Below are 14717 nucleotides of genomic sequence, written 5' to 3' on the forward strand. Positions count from 1 at the left end.
AATATGAATGATAACACAAAAACTTTTCTTTCACTCATAGTTAGTGTTTGGCTGAAGCCATTTATTATCAATTAAGTGTGTTTACTCTTTTAAAATCATAATAGCAACAGAAACTACCCAAATGACACTGATCAAAAGTTTACATACCCCAGTTCTTAATACCGTGTATTGCCCCCTTTAACATCAATGACAGCGTGAAGTCTTTTGTGGTATTTGTGGATGAGGCGCTTTATCTTTCGCTTTCTTGCATGAACTGCAAGTTTGAGATCTCCCCAGAGTGGCTCAATGATATTGAGGTCAGGAGACTGAGATGGCCACTCCAGAACCTTCACTTTATTCTGCTGTAGCCAAAAACAGGTCAACTTGGCCTTGTGTTTTGGATCATTGTCATGTTGGAATGTCCAAGTACGTCCCATGCGCAGCTTCCTGGCTGATGAATGCAAATGTTCCTCCAGTATTTTTTGATAACATACGGCATTCATCTTGCCATCAATTTTGACCAAATTTCCTGTACCCTTTGTAGCCCACACATTCCCAAAATATCAGTGATCCACCTCCGTGTTTCACAGTAGGAATGGTGTACCCTTCATCATAGGGCTTGTTGACTCTTCTCCAAATGTAGCGTTTATGGTTGTGGCCAAAAAGCTCAATTTTGGTCTCATCACTCCAAATGACTTTGTGTCAGAAGGTTTGAGGCTTGTCTCTGTGCTGTTTGGCGTATTATAAGTGGGATACTTTGTGGCATTTATATAGTAATGGTTTTCTCCTGGGGGCTCGACCATGCAGCCCATCTTTCTTCAAGTGCCTCCTTATTGTACATCTTGAAACCACACCACATGTTTTCAGAGAGTCCTGCATTTCACTTGAAGTTGATTGAGGGTTTTTCTTTGCATCATGAACAATTTTCCTGGCAGCTGTGGCTGAAATTTTAGTTAGGCTACCTGACCGTGGTTTGGTTTCAAAAGAACCCCTCATTTTCCACTTCCTAATTAGTTTGAACACTGCTGATTGGCATTCTCAATTCCTTGGATATCTTTTTATATCTCTTTTTTGTTTTATACAGTTCAACTACCTTTTCCCGCAGATCCTTTGACAATTCTTTTGCTTTCCCCATGATTCTGAATCCAGAAACGTCAGTGTAGCACTGGATGAAGGATGTAAGGGTCTGTCAGGAGTCCACAAACTCCTGACTCCTTTATCTTTTATACACACACCAATTACAAGCAAACAGATCACAGGTGAGGATGGTTACCTTTAATAACCCTTCAAACCCCTTTGTGTCAACTTGTGTGCGTGTTATCAGGCCAAAATCACCAGGGTATGTAAACTTTTGATCAGGGTCATTTGGGTAGTTTCTGTTGCAATTATGGTCTAAAAAGAATAAAGACAGTTGATTGATAATAAATTACTTCAGCCAAACACTAACCATGAGTGAGAGAAAAAGTGAGAGAAAAAGTGAGAGCAAATTTACTATCCAACTCGTGTCTACCAAAGGCATGCTCCTGTAAGTCCCGGTGGTGCAGAAAATGGAATTTTTTGGCTTAGGAACATCTTCTTTTTTTTTACCTCTAGTGCTGAGATGGTAAAGGGTTATGAAATGCCTTTTTTTTGCCTGGCCTGCCAGATCATTCTAGAACTTTATTTTCTTCAGCAGCCCTGGACCTTTATAGGGGGGATGCTTAGAACAACCCCTTGCTCCCTCATCAGCTGTCTCCCTATAGATATAATGTAGACCACTTACCTCCTGGTTACTGGCAGTGAACTTTTCTTCAACTCGATCCATAAATGCGCTATAGACACCCCGCTGTCGTCTATGTCTCTAAACACAACATATTATTAGGACATTAAAGATCTGCTGCATTCAATAGGTAAATCTACCTTTATAAGAAAATCGAGAGCTGGCCAACCCCTTTCAGCCTCCAATTGCTTCTTATTGGTTATTGAGACTTCATCAAAAGCCACCATTGCAGAGGAGCATTATGCAGCAATTTCTTCTTAAAGTGGTTGAAAACCCTTATGCCCTGTACACACAACCGGTTTTGCCGTCAGAATAAACTCTGAAGGTTTTTACGACGGAAGTTCAGACGGAACTCCGCTCAAGCTGTCTTGCATACACACGGTCACGCCAAATTCCAATCGTCCAGAACGCGGTGACGTACCACACGTACGACGGGACTATAAAAAGGAAGTTCAATAGCCAGTAGCCAATAGCTTCCGTCTCGTACTTGCTTCAGAGCATGCGTAGTTTTTGGTGCGTCTGAGTCCGTCTGAATTTTCGTCAGAAAAATCCGATGGGGGATACACACGGTGTCGGAATATACGATGAGAAGCTCCCATCGGACTCTTTCTGTCAGAAATTCCGCTCGTGTGTACGCGGCATTACATATACCCAGTGAAGTGACTGGCCTCAGGTGATACACAGAGATTAAACAAATCCTCCTTTTTAAGTTGTACCTGTTTATCCGCAGTCTTTTCTTCTCTCCATCCCTTCAAAGTTCAGAATTTATATAGCTTGCCTGAGCTGCCAGAAAAAAAAGGGGGTGGAGAGCTGAAGTTACACTCTACTGAGCTCAATGAGGAAAGCTCTGAGAGCTGATTGGATGGAAGGGACACACCCCCTTTCACACAGCACACAGGAACAGAGCTGAGGCTATCAATCAGCTGGAGGTCTCTCCCCAGTCACCTTTTTTCTCTTGGTGTCAGGAAAACTTTGTCAGAAGTGATTCTCGCTGATAGAAGAGGAAGGAGGCAGCAGACAGAAATGACACTTAGTGCTCTGGAATGAGACAAATGCACACTATAGAAGTATATGCTTTGTTCATATTTCATGCCTGAGGTTTACAACCACTTTAAAGTGAACTATGCATACCTCCTACTTATAGCACTTCCATGGGAAGGGTGACGACTAATTGATGTCAGAATGCCCCCTGTCTGGTCTGTATCTGCTGCTGGCTGTGAATGGCCATGAACTTGTAGGAGGTGAGAGGGGCCAGGCTAGCAAAATTTTAAACTGTGTAAAATACAGCTTTCCTGAGATTTAGGATTCAAGAGGCACTCAAGATGCTCAGCAAAGGTACATGTACAGTACATGAATCTGTCGATAACAAAAAAGAGTTTCGCTTGTTTCATTTGATGTTAATATGTTAATATTTGTGATTTTGTTCACACAGCCGTGTAATCCAGGGAACCCCTGCCACGCAGCACCTCCAGGTACAGACCAGTAAGCAGTACAGTTCATGTCCACAGCGCAGGATGGATGAAATCCTGAATGGCCGAGACTCCTTCTTCATGCCTGGAAATAAAATAATAATACAAATAAAAATAATATACACTAACCGTATAGGAGGCAGATTTTGGTGGCCAGGGACGTTTCGGTAAAATGAGTTGTGAATCCCATGAAGGCTCTGCAGGCTTATGTAACTCAAAATGCTTCACTTTGCCTCTCTTCTTTCTTTCTTCTAACGGTGGAAGCTCATATGCTAGAATAAGGACAGCAATATTGTATGTAAGCATGGAAAAAAGCAAAAGAAAAACTACAATGCATAGTAAAGTAAAGCTTTAGCTACTTACAATGCCTCTCTACAGTAACTACTACGAATATACCTTACTACACTATATTGTCAAAAGTATTGTGACGCCTGCCTTTACATGTACATAAAGTTTAATAGCATCCCAGTCTTAGTCCATAGGGTTCGATATTGAGTTGGCCCACCGTTTGCGGCTATAACAGCTTCAACTCTTCTGGGAAGGCCGTCCACAAGGTTTATTAGTGTGTCTATAGGAATGTTTGACCATTCTTCCAGAAGTGCATTTGTGAGGTCAGGCAACTCAATATTGAACCCTACGGACTAAGACTGGGATGCCATTAAAGTTCATTTGCATGTAAAGGCAGGCGTCCCAATACTTTTAACAATATAGTGTATGTTTCAATGGAACTTTTTAGGCATTCTGCTTATACACACATGTAAATCTATAAAATGTCATTTATTGGAAACATGGAAAAAAAATCATAGATGAAATTAAAAACAATATATCAGGCCATAATAATGTTCAGAGCATGTTGGATACAATTCTCTTCATTCCCAACGCGTTTCAAATAGACTATATTTCTTCCTCAGGGGAATGAGAATCTGTAAGAGACCCAAGTGATCATAGTAAACACAGCCAAAATCATTGCTGTCTCGAAAAGCCACCCTGCCAACCCCCCAGGGAAACTCCAAGGAGTGCCTCCCTTAGCAGGACCCAAATCACCACTTCTATATGGGTATTGCTTGGGATAGTACAAGATTTTATTGTTTGTTATTATGTCTTTATTCCATTTGTCATTGTAATTTTGTGTCTTCTTTGAAAGTACAGTAACTGTATCCTAATTTCCCTTGGGATTATTAAAGTATTGTGAATCTGAATCTGAGATTTCCATGAAATGATGACCAACCTATACTTCAAATAATGGCCTGATTCCAAAGAGCCCAATGAGTGGTTGGGACAATTAACAGGGAAGACATTACTCAGAGCACCATCCAGTCTGAAGACCAAAATGGAAAACTAATGATTGTGGAGGAGTAATATTGTTTCTTTTTTCTTTCCCTAAAATTTTGGTGAAAATGAGGAAATTTTGGCAAAATTTTATCATTTAGGTCAAATCTGTTAGATATGGGAAAGCTGAAATGAGGATGGATTTAAGGGTGCAATGGGCTTTAAATGGCTCCTAAGGGTCTATACTGTAAATCCTGGACTTGTTCTTTTCCGCCCAAAAAAATCCCCTCCTATTTTTTTATTTTTCATTTTACAGAAAATAAGTAAGAAAGTACACAGCAAAGAAATAGAAAAAAAAGAGGAACACTTACAAAAGAAACTTTAAAAAAAGGAAAAAAAATTAGGATTGTTTTTTCTTTTTTAGTAAAGAGTCAATGACTCTTTATTAACTACCTCAATACCTCTGTACGTGTGTATATATATATAGCCTTGTATTGGGGTGGTTATACCAGGATCATGGTTGAGGCCAGGGCTGCTGTTAGAAACAGACAACCTGACACGGGGCCCCATACAGACAACCTGGCACAGGGCCCCATACAGACAACCTGGCACAGGGCCCCATACAGCCAATGCTTCAGTTATGTACCGATCACTAATTGAGTTCATTCAGGAAAGGAAGGGGCTGGTAGATATGACATATTTACCGGACCCTTTCCCCACTCTCAATCTTGAAGGATCCTATTGTGTGCTTGTAGTTGCCGGTGGGAAGGGGGAGGGAACCCGGCAGCACTGCACATGTAAGGGGGGCACACAGGGGGACCTGGGCAGCAGGGGGAAACATATGGTGCACACGGAGGGTGATCGGTGTGGGAGGGGGACAATTACTGGAACTGATCTTTTGTATGGCTCTCTTTGTAGTAACTGAAAGGCAACGGGAGGGAGAGGAGAAGAAGCCAGCTTTCAGCTGCTGCAGAGAGAAACATACAGGGGATAGGGTCCACTAATTGTTCCCACCACATCAATCACCCTCCCTGCCCACATCCGATTCACCCTTCAGCCTGGGCCCCCCTGCTGGCCTGGGTCCCATACAGGAGGACAGGTGGTACCCCCTTATCTATGGCCTGGTTGAGGCTACATCAGACATTTCTCGTTTTAGTAAAAGCAATCTGAGTGGCTATACAGCTGATGGATCACTTTTACAGGTGGTGGAATAGGGTCCCCCTCCCGTTGCATTTCTTGGGCTCCGTCTGATCGGAGTGCCCAGGACCAGTCTGACCAGCAGTATTCTGTGCACTGACATTGTTCCTCCTTCTCTGAGAGATCATTCAATGTACCGTAGTTTGTCATTGTTCTACGAGTGTGCACAATTTTAAAGCAAGACTTGTTTGGTACCTTTTTACTTGGCCTAACATAATTTTTTATGTTATACCAAAAAATGGGTATTATATTCTGTTTGTTTGTACTAAAATTAATTAAAGTGTATTTTTTCCCCTAAAAAAAACGCTAGGCAGCTATCGTGTTACAATTTTTCTTCTCCAGGGTCTCTGCTTAAAAATATATATATATAATGCTTGGGAATTTTAAGTACCGGTGTTATGTCCATCATAGGATCCCGGCCAAGGGGCGGGACTGGGCGTGATGCTGAGCCGAGTACACAGGAGATCCGGTGTTCTGACGAAAACTGTCCCCCCATCAAATAGTGTCCGCTCCGTACTGCGCAGGCGCCGCGCTTGCGCAGTAAGGAGGACAAAGGAGACGCCGAAAGTCTCCGAAGAAGAACAGCTGAGGAACAAGTCTAAACGGCGCCTGCGCAATGCCCGTTACATTCAGTCACAGGCTCCCGCACGCTCCCGATGCCCTTATTATACAAGTATCCGCCCTTAAACATGCCCTTATTATACAAGTATCCGCTCTTAAACATGCCCTTATTATACAAGTATCCACCCTTATTAGCGGCCTTATTATAGAAGTATCCGCCCGTAAACATTAATGTAAGCGCCCTTAAACATGCACTTTTTTTAAGCACGCAACGGCCTCGTGAGCGTGCGGTGCGGGGGCATGTGACATAATATGGTTTAAAGTGCGCATGCGCTAAGCTGTGCCCAGCTCAGCTGTTTAATTTCGGCTATTTTTGGAGTGTCCCGCTGCGCTTGCGCAGTAGAGAGCGGACACTATGCGATGGGCCAGCTGCGCTTGCGCAGTAGAGAGCGGACATTATCCGATAGCGGACAGAATACGATAGGACACCGGCTCTATTTCGGCAGCGATCGTCCCCTCCTTCCCCTTGGTGGCAGCCTATATTTTGGCAAGGCTGCAGATGGACACTGAGCAATGCTGCAGGTGGGCACTGATTAGACTGCAGATGGGCACTGATTAGACTGCAGATGGGCACAGATCAGGCTGCACTAAAGCTGCAGATGGGCACTAATCAGGCTGCATTGATGCACACTGACCATTATTTTGCTTCAAAGTAGTTTATTTTATTTTTTTAAGTTTTTTTTCCTGAAACTTCCCTCTTAAATTGGGGTGCCTGTTATATGCCGATAAATACGGTGATTTACAATCAAAAAAAAAAAATCAGATTTTTACATGTATGACAGAAATGTCAGAATTGGCCTGAGGGTTAAAGAGAAACTGCAGTCTGCTCACATAATTTGTAATAAAACATCTTTGCCATTCTGAAGCTTCCCTCCAACCACTGCGATTCTGTACTTGCCAAATATGCTGCAGAAATCTCCCTCCACTGAGTCTGGCTGCATCCATTTTAATTGTGGGCAGCTGAAGCTGCTGCCTGTTCACTTCCTGGATTTACACAGACACACAGAGGCACACCTCCAGCTCTGCATCCCTGCAGCTCTCATTGCCCTCTTATGACTCACCCCCCCCCCCACGGCAAACTCTCATGAGAGTGAGAGAGAAAGCTGTGCATGTTGTCATAAGCCTAGGCTAATGACCAGTAGACATGTGCGCCGTCAATAAATTTGTTTCGTTATGTTTCGTTACATTTCGTATTAAAATTAATTCGTAATTCGTGTCCGAAATTCAATTCGGATTCGTACGAAATATGAATTTTCGTTAGGTTCGTAAACTTTTCGTAACAATAACGAAAGTTCGTTATGATAAATTAATCATTATGAGGGGCTCCCACCATCCCCGTGCTGTGCCGACTTCCTGGGTTTTTAACTTTTAGGTTCGTTAACTTTTCGTAACAATAACGAAAGTTCGTTATGATAAATTTATCGTATTCCGTACAAAATTAGTATGCATAAAAATTCGTATTTCGGATCCTCACGAATGCACTAATTTCCAGAAATTCCTACGAAACTAATCACACATGTCTAATGACCAGACAAGAAACAGGAAGTGGGCTGTATAAGGTATTTATTGACTGTTAAAACTACATGAGCAGAAGATTTAATAGATGAAAAGTTGAAAAAATGGCTGAAGGTCCACTTTAAGTAATTAAATGTTCGTAAAATAAAGATTTCTTACAAAAAATACATAGTTAGATAGATTATCAGTTTAAAATGTTACAATAGTAACAACCATACAATAATACTATTTCCAGTTAAACAGAAACAGGCTGACTCTGTAGCATATACCAAAAAATGGAAATATCAGTTTTGGGTAGACTGCCCCTTTAAGATCCTGCAAGCAATCAGCTCTCCTCTTTAGAATGTCATTTTGGGGAAATCTAGGTTCAGCCGTGCCACTTATTGTATAGAGGGGATTTACACAGGAACATCCAGTACCTCATAAAGCGGGCTAGACGAGCTTTTCTCCTACTGCACTTACTTTATGGAAGGTGATGTTTTAATTTGTAATTTTTCAAATGGATCCTGATTTTAATAAAATGTTCTCTTCTATTTTGCTGCTAAACTAATATGATTATAATCAATGGCAGCTGGTGGATTTTTTTGGGGGTGGCGGCAAACAATCCACCTGAGTCGCCACCCAACAACCCCCCCCGGTAGGGTCACGGACAGCACAGAAGCCCCCCCCGTGACCCGGCACAGGTCGGCAGCCTACCCTCATCGGTCAGTCAGTCAGTAAGGGCCCTGCACTTACCCCATCTCGCGGGCAGCGCTCCGGGAGGCTTCTCTCCGGGCTGTGGGCGGCTGCTGTCTCGGTTCCCCTGCATCTTCTCCCCCCTCCTCCTCCTGGCGGTCAATCAGATTGGCCAAAAGGAGATCCAATCGGGTGACGGGTCTCATGACCCGCTTCCTGATTTTCCAGGAAGAGAATCAGTGTTACAATATCAAAAATGAATTCGCTATTGTCACACAACTGGGTGGGCTTCGGGCTTAGTGCTCTGCGCCCCAAACCCACCCTTTTTTGAAGCCTATTAGAGCCTCTGCCCCCCCCCTTGGAATCCATGCGTCTGACACCCTTGCATGTAGATCAGGGGGCTAGATGCATGGATAGGAGGATGGCGCCCCTAATAGACGGGCTGCCATTGATTATAATCCACCAAGTATAAAGCTGTTTAGCTGTTAAGGTAAGTAAAACGGGGGGGCTGGGGGCGGCGGTATTATCAAAAGTTTTTTCACCTTAATGCATAGAATGCATTAAGGTGAAAAAATTTATACCTTTACAACCCCTTTAAAGCTGTTTGCTGCACGTTTCCCATTTCAAAAGATCTTCAAGGCTAGCCCAAAGGATTAAATAAATAACCCAGTCATAAAAAAATTGGTGGAGATGTGAATAGTTTAAATTCCATTCAATAATCATGTTATAAACTGTTAATGAAAAATTGTTTTATGATTCCAGCCTTCTATAGAAGATTATAAAAATCTTAAAAATTATAACTGTTTTAACTGCAAGCTGCTAGTTGCCATGCACTTGCAGAATATGTGCAGAATAGATGCAATATGATATATACATATTTTAATTATTATTATTATTTTAAGTGTAGCACCCTCTAGGTGTGAGAGTTGGCAGCCAGACCTGCTTGTTTGTTTCCTGGGTTGGCAGAAATCCAGGGAGAGCTGGATGACTTACAGGCAGCATCACTGAGACCTCCCACTTATTTCCAGAAGGTGCTGGAACCTTCTGGAAAGATAGGAGGAGAGGTGAGGTAGAGCTGTCTGGAGTATTCTGAGGGCCCTGACCAATCCCCAACTTGGATTGGCAGGGGGCAGGCCTCCTCAAATACTCTGGGTCAGCCCAGCTGGAGAGGTTGTTGTCAGGGTGGAAGCTGGAGATGGAGTGGCCTTTGAGGGAGCTCCCCAGTCAAAAAAGGTGTCCTTGGACCTGGTCTTGGGTGCGGACGGGACCTTCCTACAACCAACGGAGGTGGCCTGGACAGAAGGTACAAGAGCAAGGAGGGGACAGAAGGAGAACACTGCCAGGCAAGTCTCAAGGAGGAACAACAGGTTGCAGCCAAGAGGGCTGGTGAGTGACACACAGTCGGGAAGGACTGGGGAGGCACGCCTGAGAGGACTGGGAGATTGCAGTCTGGGATGGGTGCAGAGCCAGTAGAGAGGACTGTGGTGGCACGGGCAGTGGAAAGAGGCAGCTGCAGCCAGGAGGGCTGGCAGGGCCTGAAGAGGTGGTACTGGGATCCGTAGCCACATGGGACAGCTAGCACTAGGACTGCCATTTTTGCTACACCATAGGTGTCCGCGGTCCCTGCCTGCAAAGATCATTTTTGCATTGGGCCTGGCTGAGCCAATGTCAGGCCTGCAGTTGAGTGCTAGCTGGACCTGGGAGTTTGTGCTGGAGGTAGAGGAGAGGAAGTTGTGTATACCGGAGGTGTATATAGTTCTAAATCCCAATTGCTTTTACAATCAAATGGGCATCCCATATCCACCCTATTCCTATCAAAGTTACAATCCCCTAAATAAAATAAAATGAAAAAAACAAAGTACAAGGATTGCTTCTTGACTACTGAGTGTCTGAAGATTTGTGTGCCGGGCTGTGCAGGGTAAGGGGTGGACAACAACTAACAGCAGCCCCTACGGGGTTACCACTACATTAGTAAATAGGATTTATTTATGACATTGAAATATATATATATATATATATATATATATATATATATATATATATATACAGTATATGCACATGTCAGCAGTTTTAGGCCCCTTTCACACGATCGGACCGTTCAGGTCCGCCTGTCAGTTTTGACGGCGGACCTGAACGGGCGATCCATGTTAGCCTATGGAGCGTCGGATGTCAGCGGAGACATGTCCGCTGACATCCGACCCCGTCCGATCCGCTAAAAGCAGACGGATGGCTCTACATCCAGATCCGTCGCTATCGGATCGGATCGGATCGGGTGAGATCTGACGAAAATGGAGCAGAGAGGGACCTGTCATCCGCCGGCTCAGCGGAGATCAACGGACTGATCTCCCGCTGAGCCGGCGGACCGAGGCGGGCTCCGAAGAAACGGAGTCCGCCTCATGTGAAAGGGGCCTAAATCACCCAAATCTTTCCAAATCATAAAGTCAATATGACTGGAGTTGGTCCTTAACCATTTCAGTCCTGAAAGAATTGGCCCCTCAATGACCAGATAGCCAGAGAAAAACATGGAAGACAGTGGGGGGTGTCATTTCCCCTGCTCGTAAAAGCAGTCTAGAAGTTAATTAGCTGCTAGGACTGCTTTTACATGAAAGCTGACCACTGGCTGAAAAGAATGATACCAAGATGATAACTAAACCTGCAGGCATCATTCTGGTATAACCATTCAAAGTCCAGCAACATACCAGTACGTTGCTGGTCCTTGTTGGGCATATATTGTAATGTTCTTTTTTTCATGCAGCCTGTGCTGTGGGCTGAACGAAAAAAAGAGATTGATCGGTTGGTATGCCCACCATTAGAATACCGCCCTTCATCCACCCACTTCTAATGATGGGCATACATGCACCATTTTTTTATGGTGGTGAAATCACCTCCTACATCGCTGGAGTTGCTGATTTACGTATCGTGAGAGCAAATGCTGTTGCTGTCAAGATAAATAAATCAGTGCTGCAGCTGAATGGCGTACCTGAAAAGCAAACAATGGTAACGATAAAACATTAACTTAATAAAACAACTTGATTTTTTAATGCAATCTGTGCCTAAAAAATATATGCCGAAGCATGGGGGCAATCTGCCCCTAATGTTAGGAGCAAATCGATCCTCCACCCCTGCCCCCATGCTTTGGCATATATGCTCTTTTTTTTTTAACTGTGGTGGTGAAATTACCTCTTACAGCGCTGGAGTCACAGCTTTATGTATCGTGTGAGCAAACACTGTTGCTGTCAGAATAAATAAACCTGTGCTGCAGCTGAATGGCGTACCCGCTAAGCAAATGATGGTTAACAATAAAACAAAGTAACATTACAGTATAACAGTAAGACATACTGTACCTGCAAAGCAAATCCAATAAAACATAGTAAAAATAAAACATTACAGTTCTAAAATACAGTAACAATAGAGGGAGAACAATAGATATAGAACAATAGAGAGCGAACAATAGAGCGGACAATAGAGAGCGAACATAAGAGAGAGAACAATAGAGAGAGAAAAAAAATAAAACCACAACTATTTTTGGCTTTTTTATTTTTTTGTTTTTTTGTGGGTTTTTTTTTGCACTTTTATATAAATTGTTAACTGTAAACATTCCAGATTAGGGTCTTAAAATATGATGGCCATCTCATCTTTCGAGACCCTGTGTAAGTGTGCCCTAGGACTTTGCAATGCTATACCCTACGCTAATACTCCACTAGTGTGTGTTAACGTTTGAAACCGCCACCGATGCAGAGACCAGGTTGGTCAGGACAGGAGGGACAATAAAAGCAGTGTCACACCTAAATCCGCGTTTTCTGCAGACACGACATCTTCTTTGGGAATTTCTTTGGAGAGGGGTACCAGGGAGGACATACAGAAAATGCCTCTCATGCAGCCGGCTTACTGCATTTGCATTGGGAAGGTGAGCCACAGCACCATCTGGAAACAGAAGGTCTGTGATGATCTCTTCCTGGAATTTAGGAAGGATCCAGTTCATCCTGAAGCTTTGTATAGCACATAAGCATTTAGCAGAGCCAATTGGAATAAATATACAGACACTTTTTTGTACCAGCGTCTGGCCTTACGGGCAATTAGGTATGAAGCCAACAACTGGTTGTTGAGGTCCACCCCTCCCATGTTAAGGTTATATTCGTGGACACAGAGGGGTTTCTCCACAACACCAGTCGCCGTAGGAATTTGCACAGACGTATCTTTGTGAAGAGAGGACAGAACTAAAACATTCAGATTATCCCTCCACTTCACTACGAGCAAATTATTACATTTCAAGCAGGCTCTCTCCCCCGTCTAAGTCGGGAATCTACAAGCCATTGGGGGAAGCCCCGGCAATTAGATCGCACGTTGCCACATGCGCCAATTCCACAATCAAAAAGGTGACTAAAAAGTGGCACGCTTGTGTAACAATTGTCCACGTACAAGTGGTACCCCTTTCCGAATAAGGGTGACACCAAGTCCCACACAATCTTACCAGCGCTCCCTATGTAGTCTGGGCAGTTCTCTGGCTCCATGTGACTATCTCTTCCCTCGTAAACCATAAAACTATATGTATAGCCTGTTGCCCTGTCACAGAGCTATAAATCTTGACCCCATATCTGGCACGCTTGCTGGGAAGATACTGTTTGATAGACAAGCAACCAGAAAACTTAATCAGGGACTCATCTACGCAGACAACTTGATGGAGAATAAACAAGGCTGCAAACTGTGGGTTAAAGTGGTTTCCAAGGGCCAAATTTTGTGAAGCCGATCGTATCCAGGGTCACCCCGAGGACGACAAAGTTCATTGTCATTGAAATGCATGAACCGCAAGATCTGCTCGCATCGTGTCCTGGTCATGGAGGCAGTGCACACGGGAATATGGTGAATTGGGTCAGTGGATCAATATGACCGCGGCGCAACTCCCTTTTTTAAACTATGCCCATGAGGAGGGATAGGCCCAGTAAGGTCTTAAATTCAGAGACCATAATAGGTCTCCAATCTCTGGCAAGGTCCAACTGGGGATTAGCGGCGATGAATTGACCAGCATACAAATTGCTTTGGCTCACAACAGATTTATAGAGATCTTTCCTGAAAAACAGCGAATAAAAATCAAGTGACGTAAAATCAACTGTTTCCACCTGAATTCCGGGTTGGCCAGTGAATGGGGGAAGTACGGGTGCTGCAGAAGTGGTGGGCTTCCAATTTGGATTGGCAAATGCAGCAGGAAGGGCACTATGGGCTCGACGGGCCTGTGTTCGTCTTCTTGGTGGCAGCGGGACACTACTTGTGCTCGCCACCTCACCAGCTTGAACTGCACTTATGGGACTCACCACGTCACCAAGTGTTATAGCAGTGCTGGATGTACGACCAGGGTGTACTAGGCTGCTGGTGCTTGCCAGTTCATCAGAAGGATGAGCGGCACTAGTACTGGGTCTCTACTCCAAATAAGAGCCCTGCGGTTCTTGCACCTCATCAACAGCAGAAGAACGGGGTCAGGTACGCTGACCTTGGCAGGGACCACTACTCCATCGTCAGAGCTATCTGTCAGGGTGCCACTGTTCTCTACTGGTTTGTATTGTGAGCCTGAATCTGATGGGTGACTTCCTCTTCACTATCATCTGTCATGCTCAGAAACGTGTAGGCTTCTTCACTAGTGTACCTTCGATAGGACATTTTGGCCTCTAAATTTACTGGTACAACTAGTGAGACTCACAGGAAAAAAGAGCACCTGACTGTCAGCGACTGCTTCAAACGATACCAAAAAACTGTTAACATTTGCAGGGATCAGGCCTGACTGTGAATGCTGCAGTTATGTGTTTAGTGTTTTGTAAGTGACAGCGATCGATTGATACTGCACTTGGGTGGGCTGGGCTGGGCTGGGCGGAGGGGCTAAACGCAGGTGCTAGCAGGTATCTGGGCTGATCCCGCTAATGCTGCCTTTTTGTGAACCCTAAACTACTGGGGACGCCAATATAGTTCTGATCAGATCAAAGATATCGATCAGTTCAGACACTATACTACTAAGGGAGATGGTATGGTGTGTGCGTACGTGGGTGTTAGCGCTACTGGCACTAATCTGACGCTGCCTGGGGCGACGCAGACCCTGACTGGCGCTAAAACCTAACTAATATCACCCGCCGGGGGATCAGGGGGTTAAACCTTTATTAGGTAATAAACGGCGGGTGCCCTGACACAAAAAATAACTAACTAATGTGCGTCACCCGTGACACTAATACAGTAACCACTGGTGACAG

General features: G+C 44.1%; 1 protein-coding gene across 1 annotated transcript in view; it reads right to left on the reverse strand.

Annotated features, from left to right (window-relative positions):
• LG05H7orf78 (linkage group 05 C7orf78 homolog) overlaps positions 1-14717 on the reverse strand; it is a 44360-nt gene that overhangs the window by 2344 nt on the left and 27299 nt on the right. The window contains exons 4-5 of the mRNA XM_073632652.1: positions 3337-3479; positions 1742-1819 (exon numbers count right to left, since the gene is read on the reverse strand). Of these exons, the coding sequence (XP_073488753.1) occupies positions 1742-1819; positions 3337-3479 (221 nt within the window). The remainder of the gene's footprint in view (positions 1-1741; positions 1820-3336; positions 3480-14717) is intronic.

The sequence above is a fragment of the Aquarana catesbeiana genome, linkage group LG05, assembly GCF_042186555.1.
Source record: "Aquarana catesbeiana isolate 2022-GZ linkage group LG05, ASM4218655v1, whole genome shotgun sequence".
Classification (NCBI taxonomy): domain Eukaryota; kingdom Metazoa; phylum Chordata; class Amphibia; order Anura; family Ranidae; genus Aquarana; species Aquarana catesbeiana.